We start from the raw sequence: 21482 nt of genomic DNA on the forward strand, positions 1-21482 counted from the left end.
GCCAGCGCTGGGTCCCTGCCATCCCCACGGGAGACAGGGCTGATGGCGCGTTCCCGGGCGTTAAGCCCACTCTCTGCTTCTCAAATAATAACAATAAAAAAATTTTTTCCCCCGAAATCCCACTATTTTCCACCCTGGCCCAAGAGGCATGGGCGCAGGGCCGCACACCTGTCACCTCCCCAAGGCGGGGCCCGGGGCCTGGGGGCGGTGGGGAGCCGGTGCGGCGTGCGGACCGCCCCGGGGACGCCCTCGGGCCGGGCCAGGCGCGGAGGGCTCCAGGCCGTCGGCCGCCACCGACTCCGAACCGCAAGGAGGCGCCCGCGCGGGGCGCGCACGTGTGCATAGGAGCGCGCGGGCCCGGCCGGCGGCCCGGACTACAAGTTCCAGGGTGCCCAGCGGCGCGCCCGGGTGCTGTGTCCGCGCCCCCGGCAGGCTGCGAGCAGGTCGCCACGGGCTGGCACCCGCCACCTGGCCCCAGTAAATAAGGGAGAGACTCTCCCGAGCACCGTAAATAGAGTCCGAGTGGGCGGGGAGCCGCTCCGCGCCGCCCGCTCATGTCCCTGCCGAGCCGAGTGTCCGGCCGCCTGGCACAGCTGCGCGCCCCGCGCCCCTGGCCCAGCCCCTCGGCGGGGGCCGCGCGGACCCCCGGCAGTGCGTGCGGACCCCCGGCGTCCCTGGGCGCGTTCGCCCCGCGCGCGCGGGCCTCAGCGGGAGTTGGGGCTTGGGGGGCGGTGGCGGTGGGGCCGAGCGCCGGGGTGCGCACCTGGGCCCCCCTGGCCATGGCGGCGAAGGTGGACCTGAGCACCTCCACCGACTGGAAGGAGGCAAAATGTAAGTGGAAGGGCGAGGGGCGCGGGCAGCCCCGCGTGGGTCTTCCTGGCTGGCCGGCGCCGCGGAGCTGCCCCTTCTGCCCGGACACCCCGGGGAGCTGACACCCTGGAATGGCTCCCCGCCCCCTCCCTCGTGTGCCCAGCCCCGCTGACCCCTTCAGCCCAGACCAGGGCCAGGTCTCGCTCAGGGGCAGCGTGAGGAAGGCGGCCTTGCCCGGCCGGAGCGGGTCTCAGGACACCCCCAGAGATCAAGCGGAGCCCCCCGTGGCTACCTCCACTGTGCAGGAGGGAAACTGAGGCCCAGTGCCGCCCCCTCCTCCTGGGCTCCCCAAGGTCACTGGGGGAGTTCTGGGCAGACCTGAGTTGAGCCTCCCCTGCTCGCTGCAGTGTGCATAGTTGGCCTTTGAGGCCGAGAGGTGCAGGGGACAGGCAGAGGGAAGGCGCCAGGGCCAGTGGCCCAGCTGGTGGGCTTGGAGAGCGACAGCCGGCCGCCCTGGGCAGGCTGCCTCACCCCCACCCTCGCCGCCCTGGGCAGGCCTCCCTGGGCATGTGATCCGGTGCCCTCTTACCCTCACCGCTGGCTTCTGGCCAAGAGCACTCTGTCCTGTTTCTGAGGGGCAGAAGCCAGAGGAGCTGGAAGCAGGGTTGGTGTTGGGGTGCTGTGGCTGGGAGAGCCAGGGACACCCCTTCCCCGCAGAGACTCAAAGCACTGCCTGCCCCCCTACCCCCCAGCAGGTGGGGGAGGGAGCCGACCTGCAGAGCCCCAAGTAGCCCCGTATGGGGCCAGCTGCTCCTGCCTTTCACGGCCTGGCCCTGGCCTCGGGACTCCCGGCTGGATCCCCTTTCAGAAGTGCAGGGCGGCAGGCGGCCGGCGGGTGGGCACCGGGCAGGGCCGCGGCTTTGGAGCTGGTGCCTGGCGGTGGAGATCACAGGGACTGACCCATGTGTGGGGGGGGGGGCGCCGGCCTGGGATCTTCTAGCGTGGGCTGAGAGTGCCCGACTGGAGTCCCAGGGCCAAGGCCAAGACTGTCACACTGTGCCACCCAGGGTGGGAGCCGGGGGCTGGCAGGGGCCTCGCCGGCCGCACTGGGAGCCCTGCTTTCCCTGCTGTGTGGAACAACAGCCCGGGGTGGCGATGAAGGGCATGGAGCAGGCGCTTGTCCCCAGGCCTCGTGACGGGACACTCATGGGACGTCTCCCGCTGAGAGCTGGGATGGCTGTTTACTGAGCGCCGTCTTTGTAGCTAGCTCAGTCGTAGACAGACGGGCCGGGGCCCTGCCCATATGGAGTTGTGATTTGGAGTCAGGAACCCGGGAAAAATGGGTTCCGGCCGCGGGGACCAGGTCTGGTAAAATCGGTGCGGGCATGGAACTCTGGTCTGCCTGAGCTGGGAGGTGGCCTGAGAGCCCATGGGAAGGAGCTGGCTGGGGCGGGGCTCTCCAGCCCCCTGATTGACAGCTGCCAGTTGCCCCAGGATCCCCTAGGGCCACCCCTGCGTTCATTTCTCATTGGGTTCAGGTTCTGCCTCAGGCTGAGGTTGGTGCATTTTGAGTGCCTTGTGTCCAGCTGTGCCACCGCTGCTCTGAGCCCTGCCCTGCCCCCGACAGGCGCCCCCTAGGGCTAAGCCCTCTTATTTTCTAATAAAACTATTTCCTCATTTGAAAGGGGGAGAGAGAGAGGGATCTTCTACTCACTGGTTCACTCCCCAAAGGCCCACAGCAGCCAGGGCTGGGCCAGCCAGAACTCCAACCAAGTGAATGGCAGGGCCCCCGTCGCTCGAGCCGCCACCTGCTGCCCCCCAGGATGCTGGGATGTGAGTGGAGCCAGGACTGGACCACCGCGCCACACACCTGCCCCCCCCATCTGATGACCCGCCTCTCGCCTGTCTTCCTGGACTTCCTGTGGACGGGAGGAGGCACCGCGTCCAACGCTCACCCTGGCGTGCATGTCGCAGGGAGCTGCGTGATGGTGTCTGGGCCTCCCGTCCTGTGTGTCGCCCGTGACCTTGTAACCAGCGCAGTGCGCTCGGCACAGCCTGGGTGATGCACGCACAGCTCCGAGTCACCGAGCACGCATTCCTCCCATCCCTGTCTCTAAGCTGACAGCCCCGTCTGCCCACGCTCCTGCTGGCCGGCGCAGGGCTTCTCGGGGACGGGGCTGCCCCCGCGCTCTGACGGCTGTGGGCCCGCGTTTCTTTCCGGCATATACTAGGGAGGCCTCTCGGAGCTGAGGTGGTCTCAGCTAACTCTCAGGTGTGCCCAGGCTCGCGGGAGGCTGATGGACAGGGCCCTCCACGCGGGGAAGTGGCCGGCAGTGGCTGTGCCTGGGCAGGCCCTCCCGTGCCCAGCAGACGGCCACCTGGAAGCCAGGCGCGTGGCTCAGCGGCGGCGTTCTCAGCTGGGGGGCTGTGTGAGTGGCACAGGAGGCGGTCAGCCCGCTGGCCAGTCGCTGCGTGTTGCAGTGCGTGTGTGGTGGTGGCCGCGGGTGTGGGACACCGCAGCCCACGCCTGGTCCTGTTCTCGGGACAGATGGCAGCCTTTAGCTGCCCTGGGTGCCCCTCTGCTGCCGCGCCAGCTGCCTGTTTCTGTGGACCCATTCTCCCCCGGGGAAGTAGCTGTCACCAGGCCGGTCTCCCCGGCCAGGAGAACTTGTGCGGGCTGATTTCACCGCCTGGGTTCCTGGGGCCCTCGTCCTCATGCCTGGCCGGGCCTTTGGAGTAGGAGATCGTGGAGGCACTAAGGCCGGCCAGGCACTTGGGCGTACAGGGCCTGAGGGTTGGCACCTGGGTGCACCCGGGTCACCGGGTGCTGGAGAGGGAAGGGGCGTTGGTGCCCCACAGGGACTGCCGCCACACTGCCCAGGCCTCAGTGTCCTCATCTGTAAATGGGACCAGTAGCACCGCTCAGAGGCTGTGCAGGGACCACAGAATCCGTGGCCCATAGGGGCTGGTGCCGCGGTCTAGCAGGTTAGGCCTCTGCCCGTGACGCCAGCGTCCCACATGTGGGCACTGGTTCGAGTCTCGGCTGCTCCGCTTCAGTTCCAGCTCCCTGCTAATGCACCTGGGAAAGCAGTAGAAGATGGCCCAAGTCCTTGGGCCCCTGCACCCTTGTGGGAGACCTGGAAGAAGCTCCTGGCTCCTGGCTTCGGACTGGCCCAGTCTTGGCCATTGCAGCCATTTAGGGAGTAAACCAGGGGATGGAAGACCTCTCTCTCTCTGCCTTTCAAATAAAAAAATAGATAAATCTAAAAAAAAAAAAAAAAAAAAAAATTCCATGGCTCACAGAAGGGTCCCTGTTCCCATTGGCCACGGCCCCGTCTACTCTGCTCCGGCTGTGGTGACCTGGGCTCCTGTAGACCTGTCTCTAGGTGGGGGTCAAGGACAAGGACAAGGTCCCTGAGCTGTGTGTCCTCTCCCTGATGCTGCGGCCCCAGCCCTCGTTCCTGCCACCGGGGATTCCTGGTGAGCACTGGTGCGTCCCGGTGGACTGACGGCTGAGCAGTCCCGGCTTCGGCACAGGCAGAGCCAGGGGTCGGGGGCCATCAGAAAAGCGGCGAGGTGCCTCGTGCTCTCCCTGTCTCCGTGAGCACTGGTGACGGACACTCTGCCCGGGAGCCCCGCCCATGCCGCACGCCCGCCCCCACCTCTCCCAGCAGCCCCGAGCAAAGAGCCATAAAGACAGTTCTTAAAACACATCATTGAATTCCCGTTGGCTCAGCGCACTTTATGGTCCTGGCCGAGCTGCTTCCTCCCGCCGGCCGCCGCGCCCGGGAGCCGCTGGAAGCGCGCTCTGGGGTCAGGCCTCCCCATCAAAATTTACTGCGAACATCTTTTTACAACACCTGTCTCACCGAGCTGTGAAATAGTCTCGCCTCTTCAAAAATGAAGGAAAGCGAAATGCATGTTTCACGTCTTTTATAAAAAAAAAAAGAAATGAAACTGTATGTGTATGGAGTGTGGAAACTGCTAGAAATACACAGGCCGTGGGGTCCAGGCAGAGGGAGTGAGGGGCCGGGGGCCCAGCTGACAGGTGGAGCCGAGGCTGTGAGTGTGGCCCTGGGACCCCCGCACGCCCTGGGCAGGCACCGTTGGCTTTCCCTCCCTCCCTCTGTCTCGGCCCCACCATGCCCCACTCCCCCGGGATCCACCAGGCCACACCTGGTTCTGGAAATGGGGCCCGCATCACCCAGCCTGGGGACCTCAGACTGGAAGGGACAGGCTGACAGATGTCCCCCAGGTCGGCGCCTTGCCCCCTGGTGGCGGAGCCCGGAGGCACAGCTGTTTTGGGGCCTTGTGGGAGAGGGGGCCGTGCAGGTCGCGGTCACCCGCTGGTGTTGGGGATGAGTCTCGACCCAGGTTCTTTGTGCTTACCTGTGACATGGCAGGGGCGGCTCTGCACGCCAGAACTGGTTCCGCAAGGCGCCTGGGACCTGCTGCAGCCGGAACCTCAGCTTGCCGAGGCCTGTGGGTTAGCCAGGGCCCGGCAGTGGCCTGGCAGGTGTCGCGGCTAGTGCTTGCGGTGGATGGCTTTGCTCACGGTGACGCACGAGGCCCAGTGTGGGGACCCGAGTGACCTGGGACGCTCTTCCACCTGCAGTGGCCGCCAGTGGGCGGGGAGGCTTCCTCCTGCCCAGGTCTGTGTGGCCGGCTTTGCTCTCTGTGGCTGTTTTCCACCGCGTCTTTCCAGCCACCTGCTCATCCGAGCCCGGGTGCTGGGGGGGCCTGTCTCATCCCCGTCCCAGGGACGGCCAGACGGGGGGTCAGAAAGGGCGCCTGGCCCCTGAGCATGAGTTAGGGGCTACAGGAGCCCAGCCCCCACGGGTCCTGGCGGGAAGAAGGGCTCAAGGTCACGGCCACTGCCCGAGAGGGGCCAGGAGGCTGGCCCGGCCTGGCCTTCACTGGTCTGGCTGTTCTGGTCTTCTCCAGCCACATGGTGAGCGCAGGGATTCTGCACACACCGTCCGCCGTGGAAGAGGGCTCTCTTAGCCACCTCCCCCTCGGCCCTCGGCCGGCAGCTCCATTGCTGCTCACAGACACCCACATGTGCCGGGCACCGGGCCAGGTGGGGGAGATGCAGTGCAAGACAGCCTGACAGGCCACGAAGGCCAAGGTCAAAGAGAGAGGAATTAAAGGCGCCTATCCCACATCCCTGCAGGAAGGGGAGGGGGAGGGGGCTGCTCTGGGGAGGGAGGGGCAGTGGGGAGGGGACCATAAAGGAAGAGTTCAAGCAGGGGCACAGCAGGTGCAAAGGCCCTGAGGCAGGAGACAGCCAGTGGCTGTTCTTGAAGCTGAAAGGTGGCCCCCTGGGGGCAGATCTGTGGGCCTGGGTCCAGGAGGTGGAGTTTCAGAGGAGGGACAGCCTGGCTGGTTGTCCCAGCATCCCTGGGCTGCTGTGCGGGGAACAAGGATGGGGGAGGGAGATGACAGCGGTCAGCCGGCAGTTGGGAACTTTGGGGGGAGGGGGCGTGTGGGAACAGTGTGGGAGGGGTAAATGTCAGACCCGCAGCTGGATGGGGGTGGGAGGGGGAGGAAGGAGCCAGGTGAAGGGGGGCAGGGTGGAGCGGTGGGATCAAGCTCAGATGCACACGTGGCGGGGGGGGGGGCGAGGGGTCCGAGGAGGAAGGAGAGGCTGGAGCTGAGGACCCAGGGAGGGGGGAGGCTGGAGCTGAGGACCTGGGGGGGGTCAGAGGGGGAGAGGCTGGAGCTGAGGACCCAGGGAGGGGTGGGGGGAGAGGCTGGAGCTGAGGACCCAGGGAGGGGTGGGGGGGGAGGCTGGAGCTGATGACCCAGGGAGGGGGGAGGCTGGAGCTGAGGACCCAGGGAGGGGTGGGGGGGGGAGGCTGGAGCTGAGGACCCAGGGAGGGGGGAGGCTGGAGCTGAGGACCCAGGGAGGGGTGGGGGGGGAGGCTGGAGCTGAGGACCCAGGGAGGGGTGGGGGGGGAGGCTGGAGCTGAGGACCCAGGGAGGGGTGGGGGGGGAGGCTGGAGCTGATGACCTGGGGGGGGTCAGAGCGGGGAGAGGCTGGAGCTGAGGACCCAGGGAGGGGTCAGAGGGGGGAGAGGCTGGAGCTGATGGGGGGGGGTGTGGCCAAGAAGAGGTGAAGCCGAAGGAGACTTCCTGGCCCCCCAGGAGGACACACTCCCTTGACCTTGATCTCATGGAGAGGCAGGTGCAGGGGCCAGGCTGGGTGTGTGGAGGGAGGAGGAGCGTGGACAGGCTGAGGAGGGGGCTGCGGCTGGGGGCTGGGGGCACATGCGAGGGTGGCATGGCAGGGGTGCTGCAGGGGCGATTCCTGGGAGGGGCACGCGGGATCTTGCTGTGCAGTGACCCCTGGGAGGGGGGGACGAGGCACTGGCAGAGGCAGTGGCTGGAGGCGGAGCAGAGGAGGCTGGGCTTGGAGGAGAAGGGGGCGGGGGTGCTGGGCAGAGCCGGAGTTGGGAGGGCGCCTCTGCTTGGTGGCCGGAGCCCCCAGCCCGTGCCTTGTGTTATGTACCAGCAGCCAGGTGCACATTCAGACTGCCCCGCCTGCCTCGGGGTCACCTGTCCTCGGGACAACAGGACAGGCGTCCCAGGGGCCGGTCTTGGCTGAGGCCTCTGCCCACTGCCTGCCTGGCTGACACGATGATGGATGGCCGCTGTGCCCCTCCCCCTTGACAGAAGAGCTGGAAGGAAGCGCCTGGCTCCTTCCAAATCCCCCCCCCCCCCCGGTCCTCTACCCCCACGGGAAGGAAGGATCCAAGCAGGAGCCCGTGGCCACCTGCTTGGGTCCTGCTGTGGTCCCGGGCAGGGGAGGGAAGCGTGGCCCCTCAAGGAAGGGGCATGGAGTGGCCGGTGTGTGGTACAGCGGGTTAAGCTGCAGCCGTGTCGCCAGCGCCCCAGAGCGAGCTGTGGCTCCAGTCCCCACCGCTCTGCCTTTGGTCCAGCTCCCTGCTGATGCGCCTGGTAGGGCAGTGGACGACGGCCCAGTCCTTGGGCCCCTGCCTCTGCGGGGGAGACCTGGAGGGGGCTCCAGGCTCCTGGCTTCGGCTGGGCCCAGCCCTGCTGTTGCAGCCATTTGGAGAGTGGAAGGTCTCTCTCTCTCTCTCTGCCTTTCAAATATATAGGTGCATTTTATTTTATCAAGATTTACTTATTTATTTGAGAGGCAGAGTGAGAGACAGAGAGAAAGGTCTTCCATCCGCTGGTTCACTCCCCAGTGGCTGCAATGGCTAGCACTGAGCTGATCTGAAGCCAGGAGCCAGGAGCTTCTGGGTCTCCCACATAGGTCTCTGCTTGGTGGCCCCCAGCCCATGCCCTGTGTTAGACAGGGGCCCAAGCACTTGGGCCATCTTCCACTGCTTTCCCAGGAGATATCAGAGAGCTGGATCAGAAGTGGAGCAGCTGGGACTCGAACCAGTGCCCATATGGGATGGCAGCACTGCAGGCGGCAGCTTTACCTGCTAGGCCACAGTGCTGGCTCCAAAAGCAATTAAAAAAAATATATTATTTGCGAGGCAGGGAGAGAGACACAGAGAGCCCCCTTCTGCTGGTTCACTCCCCAAATGGCTGCTGTGGTCAGGGCTGGGCCAGGCTGGAGCTGGGAGCCGGGAGCTCTGTCTAGGACCCCAATGTGGGTGCAGGGATCAAATCCCATGGGGCATCACGGCCCCCGGCAGTCTGCAGTGGCAGGACCCTGGCGTCAGGAGCCGGGGCCGGGCACTCCATCCAGGCACTCCGGCGTGGGACTGGGTGTCTTAACCGCACTCGCACCGCCAGGCCAGATGCTCACCGTGGTGGAAGCATTTGCAATCTGAGCGTGGTGCCCCGGCACCCCTGCGCTGAGCCTCATCGGTGCCCCGGGACCCCCGCGCTGAGCCTCATCCTCCCAGGGTCCCGTGTGCTTGCTGCAACACCCGGGCCCCTCCTCTCCTCTCCCAGTCTCACCGACTCTCAGCCCCACGCCGCGCCCAGAACATTGTTTGTGGCACGCCCCCTGGGGGTTGTATTGTTTGGCTGCACCATGACACGCCGGGGTCAGGCCTCGCGGGACCAGGACCGTGGCTGTCTGGGTCAGCGGGTCCAGCGTGGAGTAGGAAGTGTTTGTGGCAGGGCGTGGGAAGTGGCCGCCGGACGTGTGGCTCGGGTCGCCCTTGACGAAGGTCTCACCACACCCTGAGCACGCCCAGCATCTGTGGGTGTTGTCACCGCTGCCACCAGTGGCGACAGAGCAGGGAAAAGGACGCGTGGGGGCTACCCATCCCTGCCCCTTCCACTCCCCTGGAAGGTTCCGAAGGTAATCCACGCCCTCTGATTGGCCTCTCAGCTCTGCACATCTCCTGTGGGTTTTTGGTTCCTCCACGGGGGCTTTGCTGTTCGTTGCCCCTCCCAACCAGGCTGGTCAGTGGGCGCTGCTCCACGAGGCCCTGGCCAGCCGAGAGCCTGGTGTGCAGGCGGCTGTGGGCCAGCAGGGGGAGCCCGTGAGCCGTGAACCTCCCAGCAGCCTCCGAGGGGGGCTTAGGGTTCCTTGCCTGGTCCTGCCGGGCAGAAGCCTGGGGGACACAGCTGGAGCAGGGGGTCCGGAGCCCATGAGCGGGTGGGGACCTGGCTCCTTGCTCACCAGCTGTGTGGTCACAGCCAGCCTCACTGAGCTCCTGGGACAAGTTCACCCTGTGGATCCTGGGGGAATTTGGGGGGTAGCACCCAGGGTTACCGCGACCGGCTGATGATGTCACCGATTAGGTGCCACCAGCCCTCACGGAGCCACAACATCGACATTGAGGCCAGAGAGGGCCCTGGGACACCTGCCCTGGTTCCTTTCTTTAGGGGAAACTGAGGCCCAGGCTTAGAATTGAGCTGGGCCGTTTCCGGCCACCTGGCAGCTCCGCTGACTCCCTGGGAGCCACTGCAAGTGTGCGCGCACCTGCTGGCCCCAGGCCGAGTCCCTGCGGGGGGCGGGGGCGGGGCGGGCGGCCCCAGCCCCCCTCCCTGCAGGCACTGACTCCCTGCCCCTGCCCACAGCTTTCCTGAAAGGCCTGAGTGACAAGCAGCGGGAGGGACACTACTTCTGCCAGGACTTCGTCAGGCTGAAGAAGATCCCCACGTGGAAGGAGATGGCGAAAGGTAGGGGCCCCCGGGCCTGGGAGACCCGAGCCCGCACTTCATGGTCAAACCGCCTGCAGCCAGTTCCCTTTCTAGTCCCCAGACGCCACTAGGGAGGGTTAAGCCACCTGCCCGGGATTGCTTGGTTGGCAGGAGCTGGATCTAGAAGCCGTGGGGTGGTCGCTGGCCTGCTGCTTAGCCCCCAGCCCCTGCAGACGGCAGAGCTGGCAAAGCCAGGCCCCTGCGCCCGGCTCCTGGTCCGCTCCAGCCTCAGTCTTCCCCGCTGTCAGATGGGGCTGGGCGCGATCGTTGGTGCTGAGGCCGCTCGCCCCCAGCCTCAGGACAGAGATTCAAGGCGGCCGGGGCTGTCCCCACGCTTAGGCCTGGCCGCCTGCTGGTGGAGGGAGGCCGACGGGGGCGCAGCGGGCACTCCGTGACCCCCCCGTCCCCACTCCTCCAGGGGTGGCCGTGAAAGTGGAGGAGCCCAAGTACAAGAAAGACAAACAGCTCAACGAGAAGCTCTCTCTCTTCCGCGGGGACATCACCAAGCTCGAGGTGGACGCCATCGTCAATGCCGGTGAGTGGCTGGCCCGAGTCGGGGCCTGTGCGGCCGCGCTGTCACCCTAGCACCTCTGGCTCCAGTGAGGCTGGGATGCCGGGCCGGGCTGGGCCGGGCTGGGGTGGCCTGCTGGCGCCTGGGAGCCCCTGACCTGCGGTGTCAGGAGCCCCACGCTGCCTGGCCAGGCCGACTTGCCGCCCAGAGACCCGTTAGCAGCCGGGGCCAGGGGAGAGCGTGGCTGGAGCCGCGCCAGGCTGCCCTGCCTGGACGGTGGGGGCCTGAAGCGGGAGGTCTGCTCTTGGGGCGGCGCTGGGTGCCTGGCTGAGGTCAGAGGCTCCGGGGGAGGGGCGGTGCTGCTCGGGAGCCAGAGTGGGCGAGTGGCACCTGAGTCCCAGCGCTCAGCGCCCGTGGCAGGCGTCAGCAGGGGGCGCCGTCGGGAGCAGAGCCTCTTGCATGGTCCCGGTCATCACGGGCAGAACCTGCCATGCCACCTCCTCCCGCCAACCCCGGGTCTCACCTTGAGGTGTGCAGCCACGGCAGCCGTACTGTCGCCCCGCTCTGATCTCCAAAGAGCCTCGGCTCTGGTTCGGTTCTGTGGGCTCTGTCCTGCTGTTTGCTTGTCGGGCCACCGTCGGGTCGGCGGCAGCAAGGCCTGGGGTCCCTGTGGGTTGGCAGGTGCCACAGTGGCCCCCGGGGAGGCAGCAGCTGATCCTGCTCCTTCCAGCCTGGGGTGGGTGGGACGGGGCGCCGAGGTGGGCGTCTGCGGGAGGCACGTGGAGTGTGACCAGTAGCCCCTGCTGAGTGGCCTGTGCGTTCCGCACCTCCATGCTTGCCTCAGTTTACCCAGCACCTGCAGTCTCCTTTTCTCGTCTCAGCCAGGAGCACCGGGAACCCTCGGGAATGGCCGAGGCAGGATCTGGACACGGGGTTCCCCACGCAGAGCCTGTGCCCCACCCCCGCCCCGACCCCAGCCCCAGCCCCAGCCCCCGGGGTGGCCTTGGCGCTGCTCCAGCCCAGGGCTTCGCCCTCGCGATGGCCCCGCCCCGCTGGCCCCGCCGTCCACCAGGGGGCAGCAGAGATCGCGTCTGCGCGGCGGCCCCGTCAATCAGCCTGTGTATTAGCGGAATAAAAGTCGTGGGAAGGCAGGGCTTCGCTGCGTACGTCCGCTCTGGCCGCGTGGAACCCATCTGTGCTTAATTCGTATGTAAAGTTTCAAGCAGGAAGAGAATACGTGTCCATTAAATTCTATTTGACTTGATTATAATCATTAGCCGTGAATAATTGCGGCTCGGCGCCCGACCGCAGAGCCGCCACAATAGGCGAGGGAGGGAGCGGTTACCTCGGGTGGGGGTTTCTGCGTTTTTGTGTTTGAGGCCGCGGCAGTGTTGGTCCCAGGGCGTGGGTGGCCCGTGGAGAGCGGTGCCCCTCGGACTGGGCGGGGGGCCCGGGACCCCTGCCCGAGCTGCAGGATTTTGTGTGTGTTGGGGTCGGTGGGAGGTGTCCTGTCCCTGCTCCGGGTGGGCACCGTGGCCACCTGGATCTGGCTCCAGCTGCGGGGACCGTGGCGGGGCGGACCCCAGACCAGGTCCTCTCCCCGGGGGGCGGACGCTGGAGATCAGAGTCGCTGATAAAGAGTACGAGTGGTCAGTGTGTGATGGTGTGTGTTGGGGTGAGTGTATGAAGGGGTGTGTGTGTGTGATATGTGGCAGGGTGAAGGGGGGCTGGAGCAGAGAGCCGGGGGGTGCACGGCCAGTGCCCCAAGGCCCCCTGAGTTGTTACCGGCCTCCCTGGGCCACCTCGGCCCTGCCCGCCAGGCTGCTGGCCAAGGCCGCTTGCTCGGGCAGTGCCCAGGAGAGGCCCAGGCTGCTGCCATCTGTGCCCGCCACGGCTCCTGCCCGCGGGGCATGCTGCATCCATCTTAATTAAATTGGGGCTGCCACGCTGGCGCGATAAGCCAGGGGGTCCCGCTGCCCTGTTAGGGGGAGGAGCATCCCGGGGGCAGTGCCCACCTCTCCAGCTTGGCCTCCGACCCCTGGGCTGAGCCAGGGGACAGCTTGGGGCCAGGGGCCCGGGGACACCCGGGGATGTTTGTGTCTTCCCTGCCACGGGGGCGCGACCTCGGCTGGGCCACTCACGAGGCTGACGGGCCGGAAGTGTCCAGGCACAGAGAAAGGCCCCATTCTTGGCCGGTCCAAGGGTCTGGCGGTCCGGCTTCGGCCTCTGGGGCGCAGCGGGCCAGGGTGGAGATGAATGTGTGGCTTTGTGCCGAGCGAGAGGAATCGGGCGCGTCAGAGCTGTCCTGTTGGCGTGGGACGACCCCGGGCCCGGAGGCCAGGCGTGGGGGGGGGATCCCGGGCCCCCACGCCTCTGTGGCCTCGTCTGAAGAATGGCTTCGGCCCGAGCCCCGCCCCATGGGGGCTGTGAGGCCGACACGAGTGCCCGCCAGGCCCAGGGCCCAGAGAGACCCCAGCAAATCGCGTTGCGCCGCCCGGTGGGGTGTGACGTGACCAGCGCCTGCCACGCAGGGAGGTGGCGGGCGGGGGGGGGGGCAGGGACGCTGGTGATCGGGTGGGAAGCCGTGTCTCACAGCGACAAGCTGGCCTCGGCCACGCAGGGAGGTGGCGGGCGGCGCGGGGGCCAGGGACGCCGGTGATCGGGTGGGAAGCCGTGTCTCACAGCGACAAGCTGGCCTCGCCGGGAGAGCTTTAAGCTGCTTATTGATTTAAAATCAGGCATGAAGTGGCGCTGTGTTTCCTTAAGACTTGGGGCTTTGATTTGTGAAAGTCTGCCGGCCGTGCCCCCCCCCCCCGTCCCCACTGTCCCCACTGTCCCCGCTGTCCCCGCCGGCCAGGCCTCGGAAGCCCGGGTTCCGCCCCCTCCCGCCGCCTGGAGCGGCCGCTGTAGCCGGTGATTTAGAGACCGCCGTGATGGACTCGGAGCAGGGGGGCCGCAGGGACGCCGACTGCCTTGTGGGAAGTGATCTGACGCTAAACTGTCGCCGTAAATCGCTTTATCTGTCACTTCAGATTTAAACGTGTTTGCTGAGGCCAGCCGGCCGGCCGGCGGCTACACCAGCACAGCCCTCGCCGTGCCAGCAGGCCTGGTGCGCCGGACTGTGTAGACGGACAGACGGACGGGTGGGCGGACAGACACGGACCTGTTCCCTCCTCCCTCTCCGTGACCACCCGGCCGACGGCTCGGGCTGTGCGGTGCTGTTGGCGGCCCTGGCAGGCCCCCAAATTCCAGCTTTTTGGCCGGCACATGAAGACCTACTGTGTGCCTGGCATGGGGGCGGGTCTGGGCTGCAAAAGCTCTCCAATCTCACCGGTGCAGGGACGGAAAGGGTGGGGCCCCTGCCCCCTGCACACCTGCTCGTCCTGTCTGGGACAGGCACTGAGACCGCCTCCCGACACTGCGGGGCCCGAGGTGCCCACGGGGTCATGGTACTGGGCAGGGGCGGGACTGGGGCTCAAAACCTCGTCTTTCCGTTTGAGGGGCACAGTCGAGCCCTCTGGGTCCAGTCTGGGAGCGAGGCCCGGTGGCTCGGGAAGCCTGGAGCCCCTCTCTCCCCCAGCCCGCCGTTACAGAGCCTGGAGCAGCCAGCCCCTGACAGGGCCCGAGTTCAGCCCTGAGAGGCGGCGGCTCGTTCCCACAAGGTCGGGCAGTGGTTACATAAATCCATGAATGATGGATTCCTCCTGAATTATTGAGATGCCCTCCCGGCTTGCAGGGCCGGTCCAGCGCGCAAAGCTGTGGCCGGGGGCGGGAACGTGGAAGGACCCTGGAAGGTCCTTCCCTCCCCCAAGGACTTTGCCATCCCTGGTTGTTAGCCAGAGCCTTCCAGCCGTCTCCAGGGCTGGACCCTGGACCCGAGAACTCTCTGTCCTGGTTTCCAGACGTTTGTTGACTGAAGGAGTGACCGGTTGCCCTTGAGAGTTGGTCAGATGGCGCAAGGGACTGCAGGAGCCAGAGTTCCCCTGGGGCTCCCTCTCCCTGCCCTGGCTCAGCCCCGTGGGCCCGAAGGGACTCCTTGATTTGACATTGATGGGGCCCTCACGTGCTTCCTGGGTTGTGACGAGGCTCTGGGGGGCCAGGGCTCCGTGTGACCCAGCGCCCGCCCTCGGGGCAGCCGCAGCCCCGTGGAGCAAGTCGGCAGCGCACCCGATGCCCAGAGAGGGTGACTGCTGCTCAGGGTCACACAGCAGGATGCAGTGGGGCGGAGCCTCAGACCAGGCTTCCTGGCTGCCGGCTCCAGCCCCTATGTGTCTGTCACGGGAGACCTGTAGGCAGGACCCCCAAGCAGGGGGCTGCTGCCCACCTGCGGAGTGACCCTGGAGCGAGTTCTGTGTGGCCTCGCCTGTCCTTGGAGCTGCCTGGCCGGGCCCCCGCGCCTGTGTGCCCGCCCGCGTCCCCGAGGTGCTGAGCCGAGGAGGCCGGAGCTTGTGGGACCGTGTGTGTTTTGAAATTAATGGGGGCCATTAAATTGGCCGAGCATGAAAAGGACTGGTCTGCAGCCCTTGGCTGGTTGTCCTGGATCATCCGCCTGTGCCTGGCAGACGGCGGCCGCGGCTCCGGGCCCCTGCAGGCGCTGGGCTCACCTGCCTGCCTACGGGGTGGCACTGGGGGTCCACACCCCAGGCACCTGGCTCTGGGCAGCCGGCGAGGCTCAGAGGTGTGGCTGCCGAGTCCTGGACTGGGCCCAAGCATGCTCCCACCCTGAGCCTGGGGAGGCTGGGCCTGGTCCCAGCACGGGGTGACCTCGGGGACACAGTGCGACCGACAGAGTTGGGGATCCAGGCCCTGTCCCCTCACCTCGCACATGATCTCCAAAACGGGGCGCCGTGTAATTTTGAAGTTGGATTCCTGGTTCTGAGCCCCATCCCGCTGTGCACCAGCTGCCCGGGGCCGGTCCCTTAAGCTCTCTGAGCCCTCTACTCTCTCATCTGTGAAATGGGGCTGAGTCTCGTGGGACCCGCCCCCTGGAATCCTGTGTCCATGGAGCAGGATGGCCCCAGGAGGCGCCCACTCTGCTGCCGCCTCGTCCCTGGAGGGCTGCTCAGCCCACCCAGCCCGCGTTCTGGCCGCCAGCGGCTGCCATGCACCCGGTGCTCTGCCGGGCTGGGGAGCAGGCCCGGGGCTCCTCCAAGTCCCAGCTGCACGGGGGTGGCTGAGGGAATGGCTCCTCCCAACCACCCGGCTCTTTTGCATGGGGGTTGTTCTTTTGTTTGTTTGTTTGTTTGAAAGGGAGAGACCGACCTTCCTCTGGCTCACTCCCCAGAATACCGATGCTGGGCTGGGCCACAGTCTCCCACGTGGGTGCAGGGGCCCGAGCACTCGGGCCGTCCGCTGCTGCTTTCCCAGGTGCGTTAGCAGGGAGCTGGGTCGGAAGTGGAGCAGCCACTTTGGCGTCACCTGCAGTGACCGTGGACCTGCACTGCAGGTCCCCATGAGGGACAGGAACATCTAGGAGCAGACAAGTCATCAAGGCCAGGGGCCCTGGGTGGCTGCAGGCTGCCCTGGTGGGCACGGCGGGGTGGGGTGGGGGCGCCTGCTCTCTGCAGCTGTGTAGATCTCTGTGGGGGCGTCAGGAGCCAGTGAGGCCCTGCAGGGAGGGGGGGAGGCAGTGCACAGAGGTCGGCCCGAGGGTGGTGGGGTCACCAGGCCGTGCGGCACCGCGCTCCCAGCTCGGGCAGCCGAGGGGTGCAGGCGGCTGGGGGCGGTTCCCTGCAGGCGGAGCTGGCGTCAGCTGTGTTACTGCCGCCTGCCTGCATTTCCTGTCCGGCTTCAGCATCATCAGACGCCACGTCCCTTTGGAAAAGCAGGAGCTCCCTCGCTGAGGGTGTCGAGGGGAACAGGAATGGTGACATCTGCGAAGCCAGTGGCCCAGAATTGACATGTGCAACGGTGGCCCTGGGCAGGCGGGGGGTTCCTGCCTCCCTGGAAGGAAGGGCGGCGCTGGGCTGCGGCGGGCGGGGTACTCTGTGGGCCACCTGGTCCCTCCCAGTGCCTCCCCAGGGTCCCTGGGCTTGGGACTCTGAGCGCGGGAAGGGGTCATGGCCAGGGACACATGGGACAGGGCTGGGTTCGAGTCCAGCTGTGGCCACTTAAGAACTCTTGGGACCTTGGCTGGGATCTGGCCATGCTCCCCGCCCCCAGCCTTGGCTTCTATCAACCCCGGAGCGCGCCATCCCCACCGAAGGTGGCACCCTGCACTCTTGGCTGCGTCCGGAACCCTGGACCTGGGTGTCCCCTGCCGCGCACTCGCCAGCTCTCCTGCCTCTTGCCTGGCTCCCGGCCATGGCCCTTCTCAGCCCCAGTGCCTGCCGCCGTCCCGATGCTGGCGTCTGGCCTACCTGGTCCCTGCCTGCTCCGTTGGTTTCTGTTCTCGGTGACGGCTTAGGGTAGCTAGGCTCTTGGCACCCTGCCATGGCCTCGGCCCAGACGACACCTCACAGCTAGGCTGAGCTGTTTTTTCACAACTGACTACAGGATGCAGCTCTGAGCTCCCCAGCAGCCACTGCAAGGTGGGCAATAGGGTTTTCAGTTCTGTAACAGCGAGCTGGGAGGTCGGTTTGCTTTTCTGCACGGTGCCACTTTCTGGCCCCTCAGTAGCAGTTCTGTTCTTTGTTCCCTCACTCCAGACGCCTGCCCCTGGGCGGGTCCCACTCCCCAGATGCTCCGGGAGAGAGCGCCTGGCCTTGCTGCCAGCCCGGGAGTCTCCCTCCCCCTCCCCGTCCCCTACCCCTACCCCCCTCCCTCTCCCCCTCTCCCCTCCCCTCCCCTCCCCTCCCCCTCCCCTCCCCCTCCCCCTCTCCCCAGGTCTCCCTCTTGCCCAGGCCTCTCTCTTGCCCAGGCCCGCTGCGTGTGTGGCTGTGGCTTCTCTCCGACCCCCCTGTGACTAATAAGGGTTTCCCCCCCGGGTGCCCACAGAATCTTTGCCTCCTTCACAGCAGAGTAAAAACCCGTCGCCATTGATCCGAGGCACCGACACATGCCTGCTGGGGAAAGCGGCCCCCCGGGTTGTCTCGCCCTAGGAGTCCCAGGGGTGGCCCCATCAATTCTCCTGCACAGGTGGCCTCTGCCCCTCGCCAGCCGCCCCGCTCCCACCCGCCCTGTGTCCGCAGAGGCCCGGGGCCGCCCCTGTGCAGGGAGCGGGGTCCTCAAGTGGGAGGCCGAGCCTGTGGCTGATTCCATGACAGGTGCGCGTGTTCGTCCCCCGCAGAGGAGGATGTGTGACTTGTGGGCGCGGGGCTCCCGGAAGCTGGCAGAGCCTCCCCACCCCCCCACCTGGTTCTGGGGGCTGTTGTGGGTGTGTGGGTTCAGCGGATCTGCCCTGAAGAGGCTTTTAGTCCCCGGATGCCTGGCCTGTGATCACCTTGCCTGGAAGGGACTGGTGGGGTCGTTCGGCACAGGCCTGCCCCTCTGTCCCGGGAGGTGGCCGGGGCTGTTCCTGCAGGGACAGGAGGTGACTTGGCTGGGATCTGGGACCCAGCAACCCAGACCTTCTCAGCGTGTAGCCTCGAATGAACGAATGAGCCGTGAGTGAGGCGGGGTGGGCACGCGGGAACCGCTCTGGGTGGTGTTCTGGTTTGTCGACTGCCCGGGATGGGAGGGTTGGGGAGCCTCGGGGAAATGAGCCCTCCAGCCCGGCCGCCCCCCCCCCCCCCCGGCTACCAAGAGGTCCTGGTGCCAGCGGTGCCGCCCGTGCACGGCAAGGAGTAGGACGTCCCCGGGCCACCCTCCACGTGGGCAGCCTGCAGGTCCGGACAGGGCAGGGGTGACCTTGGCCTGCAACCTGGGACCCCGCAGGGAGCTTAGTTGGGGGTGTGTGCCTGGGGTGCCTGGTTCCTGGGGAGCAGCAGGGCCGTGTGCAGGCAGGTGTGCTGAGTGCTTGTGTGCGTACCGCCTGGTGAGGGAGCCGCAGGCCGGCCCCGCCCCCAGCTACAGAGCGGACTCCCGGCGCCCGTTACTCCAGCAGCGGGGGCTTTATTTTCCTGGCTCCCTAAATGTTATTGCTTTTATAGGCTTCGGCAATCAGCGGCATCGCCTGCGCGCGTTGTCTGATGAAATACGGGAGGCGCTGGCGGGAAGGCAGACCCCAGGGGTGACTCTGGTCCTGGAAGAGGGGGCCAGGGCAGGCGCAGGTGCGTCCTCGCTGGCAGTGGGGGCAGGGAAGGTGTCTACAGGGACTGTGAGCCCTGGAATTCGGGGGGGGGTGGCCCCTCCCAGAAGGGCCTGGGACAGTGACGTCCACACCAGGCAGCTCCGCTCGGGTGCCGGCTGGGCACCTCGTCACTGGCAGTGTAGGCTTCTCGGCACAGTAGAAACGCTCCCTCCGGGTCCGGCCAGCCGGGACACAGGCCTGGCGGGGGTCCCTGCCTGCACAAGGTGTCCCGTCTTCCAGCGGGGCCGGCGCACAGGGAGCCAGGGGTGGGTGGGCAGAGATTTGGCAGAAACATCCTGAAACCCACACAGGTGCTCCTCTGCTGGCACTGGGGACCCTCCAGGGAGGTCCTGAGGGCCCAGCCCCCAGGAGGAGGCTGCCACAGTCCTCCTTGCTTCCTATGTAAAGAGCTCCTACAAAGCCGGCGCCGTGGCTTAACAGGCTAATCCTCCGCCTTGCGGCGCCGGCACACCAGGTTCTAGTCCCGGTTGGGGCGCCGGATTCTATCCCGGTTGCCCCTCTTCCAGGCCAGCTCTCTGCTGTGGCCAGGGAGTGCAGTGGAGGATGGCCCAAGTGCTTGGGCCCTGCACCCGCATGGGAGACCAGGAGAAGCACCTGGCTCCTGGCTTTGGATCAGCGAGATGCGCCAGCCGCAGCGGCCATTGGAGGGTGAACCAACGGCAAAAATGAAGACCTTTCTCTCTGTCTCTCTCACTATCCACTCTGCCTGTCAAAAAAAAACCAAAAAAACGAAAAAAACAAAAACAAAAAAGAGCTCCTACAAATCACTAAGAAAAACTGGGGGAAGGAGGCAGAGGGCGGTTCCCAGAAGAACTGGGGGCCAGCAACCAGAGGTGCTGTGGGGTTGACACACACAGGTGTGGGGTGGCCTGGGAGACAGTGCTCGCCCAGGCGCCCCTTCCAGTCCTCACAGCAGGTGCTCAGACACGCATGCGTTATGGCAGTAAATGACCAGAACTGTGCCCACAGCAGAACCTCAGCAGCCACCCCTGTGCCCCCCCCCGCCCTGACCACCTGCTGCCATGCCTCCCCCCCCCCCCCCCCGAGGGCTCAGCTCCCAGCCTCGCCCCACCGCCAGCTCTGGCTCTGACCCTGGGGGTCTGTGTGGTTCCCTCACTGTGGCCACCACCCCTTTGCCCCTCCCCCGCCCTGACCACCTGCTGCCATGCCTGCCCCCTCCCCCGGGGGGGGGGCTCAGCTCCCAGCCTCACCCCACCGCCAGCTTGTGCTCTGACCCTGGGGGTCTGTGTGGTTCCCTCACTGTGGCCACCACCCCTGTGCCCCTCCCCCACCCTGACCACCTGCTGCCATGCCTGCCCTCCCAGGGGGCTTAGCTCCCAGCCTCACCCCACCGCCAGCTTGTGCTATGACCCTGGGGGTCTGCACGCTTCCCTCACTGTGGCCGGGGTCTTCCTGGCTCTGGCATCTCGTGGGTTGGAGGCTGTTTCCTGCTTCTGGGTGAGAGCCCTGTCTGTAACCTCATGGGTGGTGCCGGGGGGGGGTGGGCCTGTGGCCCCTGCAGCTGGGACCCTGGGGCCCAGCCTGTCCCACGGTCAGGGACGGGGCACCAGCAGGGCGTTCGGAGCGGGCCAAGGCGGCCTTGTGTGTGTGTGTGGGGGTGGGGGCTCAGCTCCCCCAGTGGCAGAAAGAAACCAGAGGGAGGCGGGGGCCCAGCCCTCCCTGGGGGAGCCGTTATCTGCTGAGCCCAGCGTGGCGGACCACAGCGGCGCTGCCTTTGATGTGTGGCTCCAGAGGGAGAGAGCCCCAGTCACGCTGCCCGGCTGCAGTCCAGGGGACCCCAGGGCTCCGTGTCCTCAGTCGCCCTCAGCCTGCCGCCCCGAGCCCCTGCCGGGGGAGACACCCCTGGAGCTCCACCTCCTGGGAATGCCAGCCGCTCCCCCGGCGCCCAGCCTCCTGCAGCCTGCTCTCTGCAGGCCCCAGACCCTGGTGGGTGCCACCTTCTACCCCTCCTCGAGGGGGAATAAAATGGCCCAGATCCACTTCCTGCTTCTAAACAGCTTGCCTTAGCGTGGGCCCTGGTACAGGTGCTGAGTGATGGGGGCATCTAGGGGCAGTGTGTGCTGGTCAGGGAGGGCTTCCTGTAGGAGGTTTCCTGGTGAGGCTCACACAGTCCCAGTCATGAGGCCTCATGGGGCCAGGACTTGGCAGTGGGAGGAGCCTGGACAGACCTGGTTCTGTGCTACCCTGTGCCGCCCTGGACCCCAGGCAGGCCACTCATGGTTAGGCCTCACTTTGCTCACTTTAAAATGGGTGTAGGGTCCAGCATTGTGGCGTAGCCAGTTAAGCTGCCGCCGCCTGCCAGTGCTAGCACCGTATATTTGCACCAGTTCGAGTCCCAGCTGCTCCACTTCCGAAAGCCGTAGAGGATGGCCCAGTGCTTGGGCCCCTGCATCCAGGTGGAAGACCCAGCAGGAGCTCCTGGCTTCGGCGTAGCCCGGCCATGGCCCTGGCCCTCTGGGGAGTGAACCAGTGGATGGAAGACCGCTACCCTCCTCTCTCTCTCTCTCTCTCTCTCTCTCTCTCTCCTTCCCTCCCTCCCTCTCTCTCTAATAAAAATAAGATGGCGGCTGGCGCCGCAGCTCAATAGGCTAATCTTCCACCTGTGGCACCGGCACACCAGGTTCTAGTCCCGGTCGGGGCGCCAGATCCTATCCCGGTTGCTCCTCTTCCAGGCCAGCTCTCTGCTGTGGCCCGGGAGTGCAGTGGAGGATGGCCCAGGTGCTTGGGCCCTGCCACCCGCATGGGAGACCAGGAGAAGCACCTGGCTCCTGGCTTTGGATCAGCGAGATGCGCCAGCCGCAGCGGCCATTG

At 66.4% G+C, this 21482-nt stretch overlaps 1 protein-coding gene across 2 annotated transcripts in view; it reads left to right on the forward strand.

Annotated features, from left to right (window-relative positions):
* The first annotated feature begins 421 nt into the window (after positions 1–421).
* MACROD1 (mono-ADP ribosylhydrolase 1) overlaps positions 422–21482 on the forward strand; it is a 114530-nt gene continuing 93469 nt past the window's right edge. For both annotated transcript variants that reach the window (XM_062197805.1, XM_062197806.1), the window contains exons 1-3: positions 422–831; positions 9826–9927; positions 10367–10483. In XM_062197805.1, coding sequence (XP_062053789.1) covers positions 555–831; positions 9826–9927; positions 10367–10483 — 496 coding nt within the window. In that variant the 5' untranslated portion in view covers positions 422–554. The remainder of the gene's footprint in view (positions 832–9825; positions 9928–10366; positions 10484–21482) is intronic.

This window comes from Lepus europaeus, chromosome 7, assembly GCF_033115175.1.
Source record: "Lepus europaeus isolate LE1 chromosome 7, mLepTim1.pri, whole genome shotgun sequence".
Taxonomy (NCBI): domain Eukaryota; kingdom Metazoa; phylum Chordata; class Mammalia; order Lagomorpha; family Leporidae; genus Lepus; species Lepus europaeus.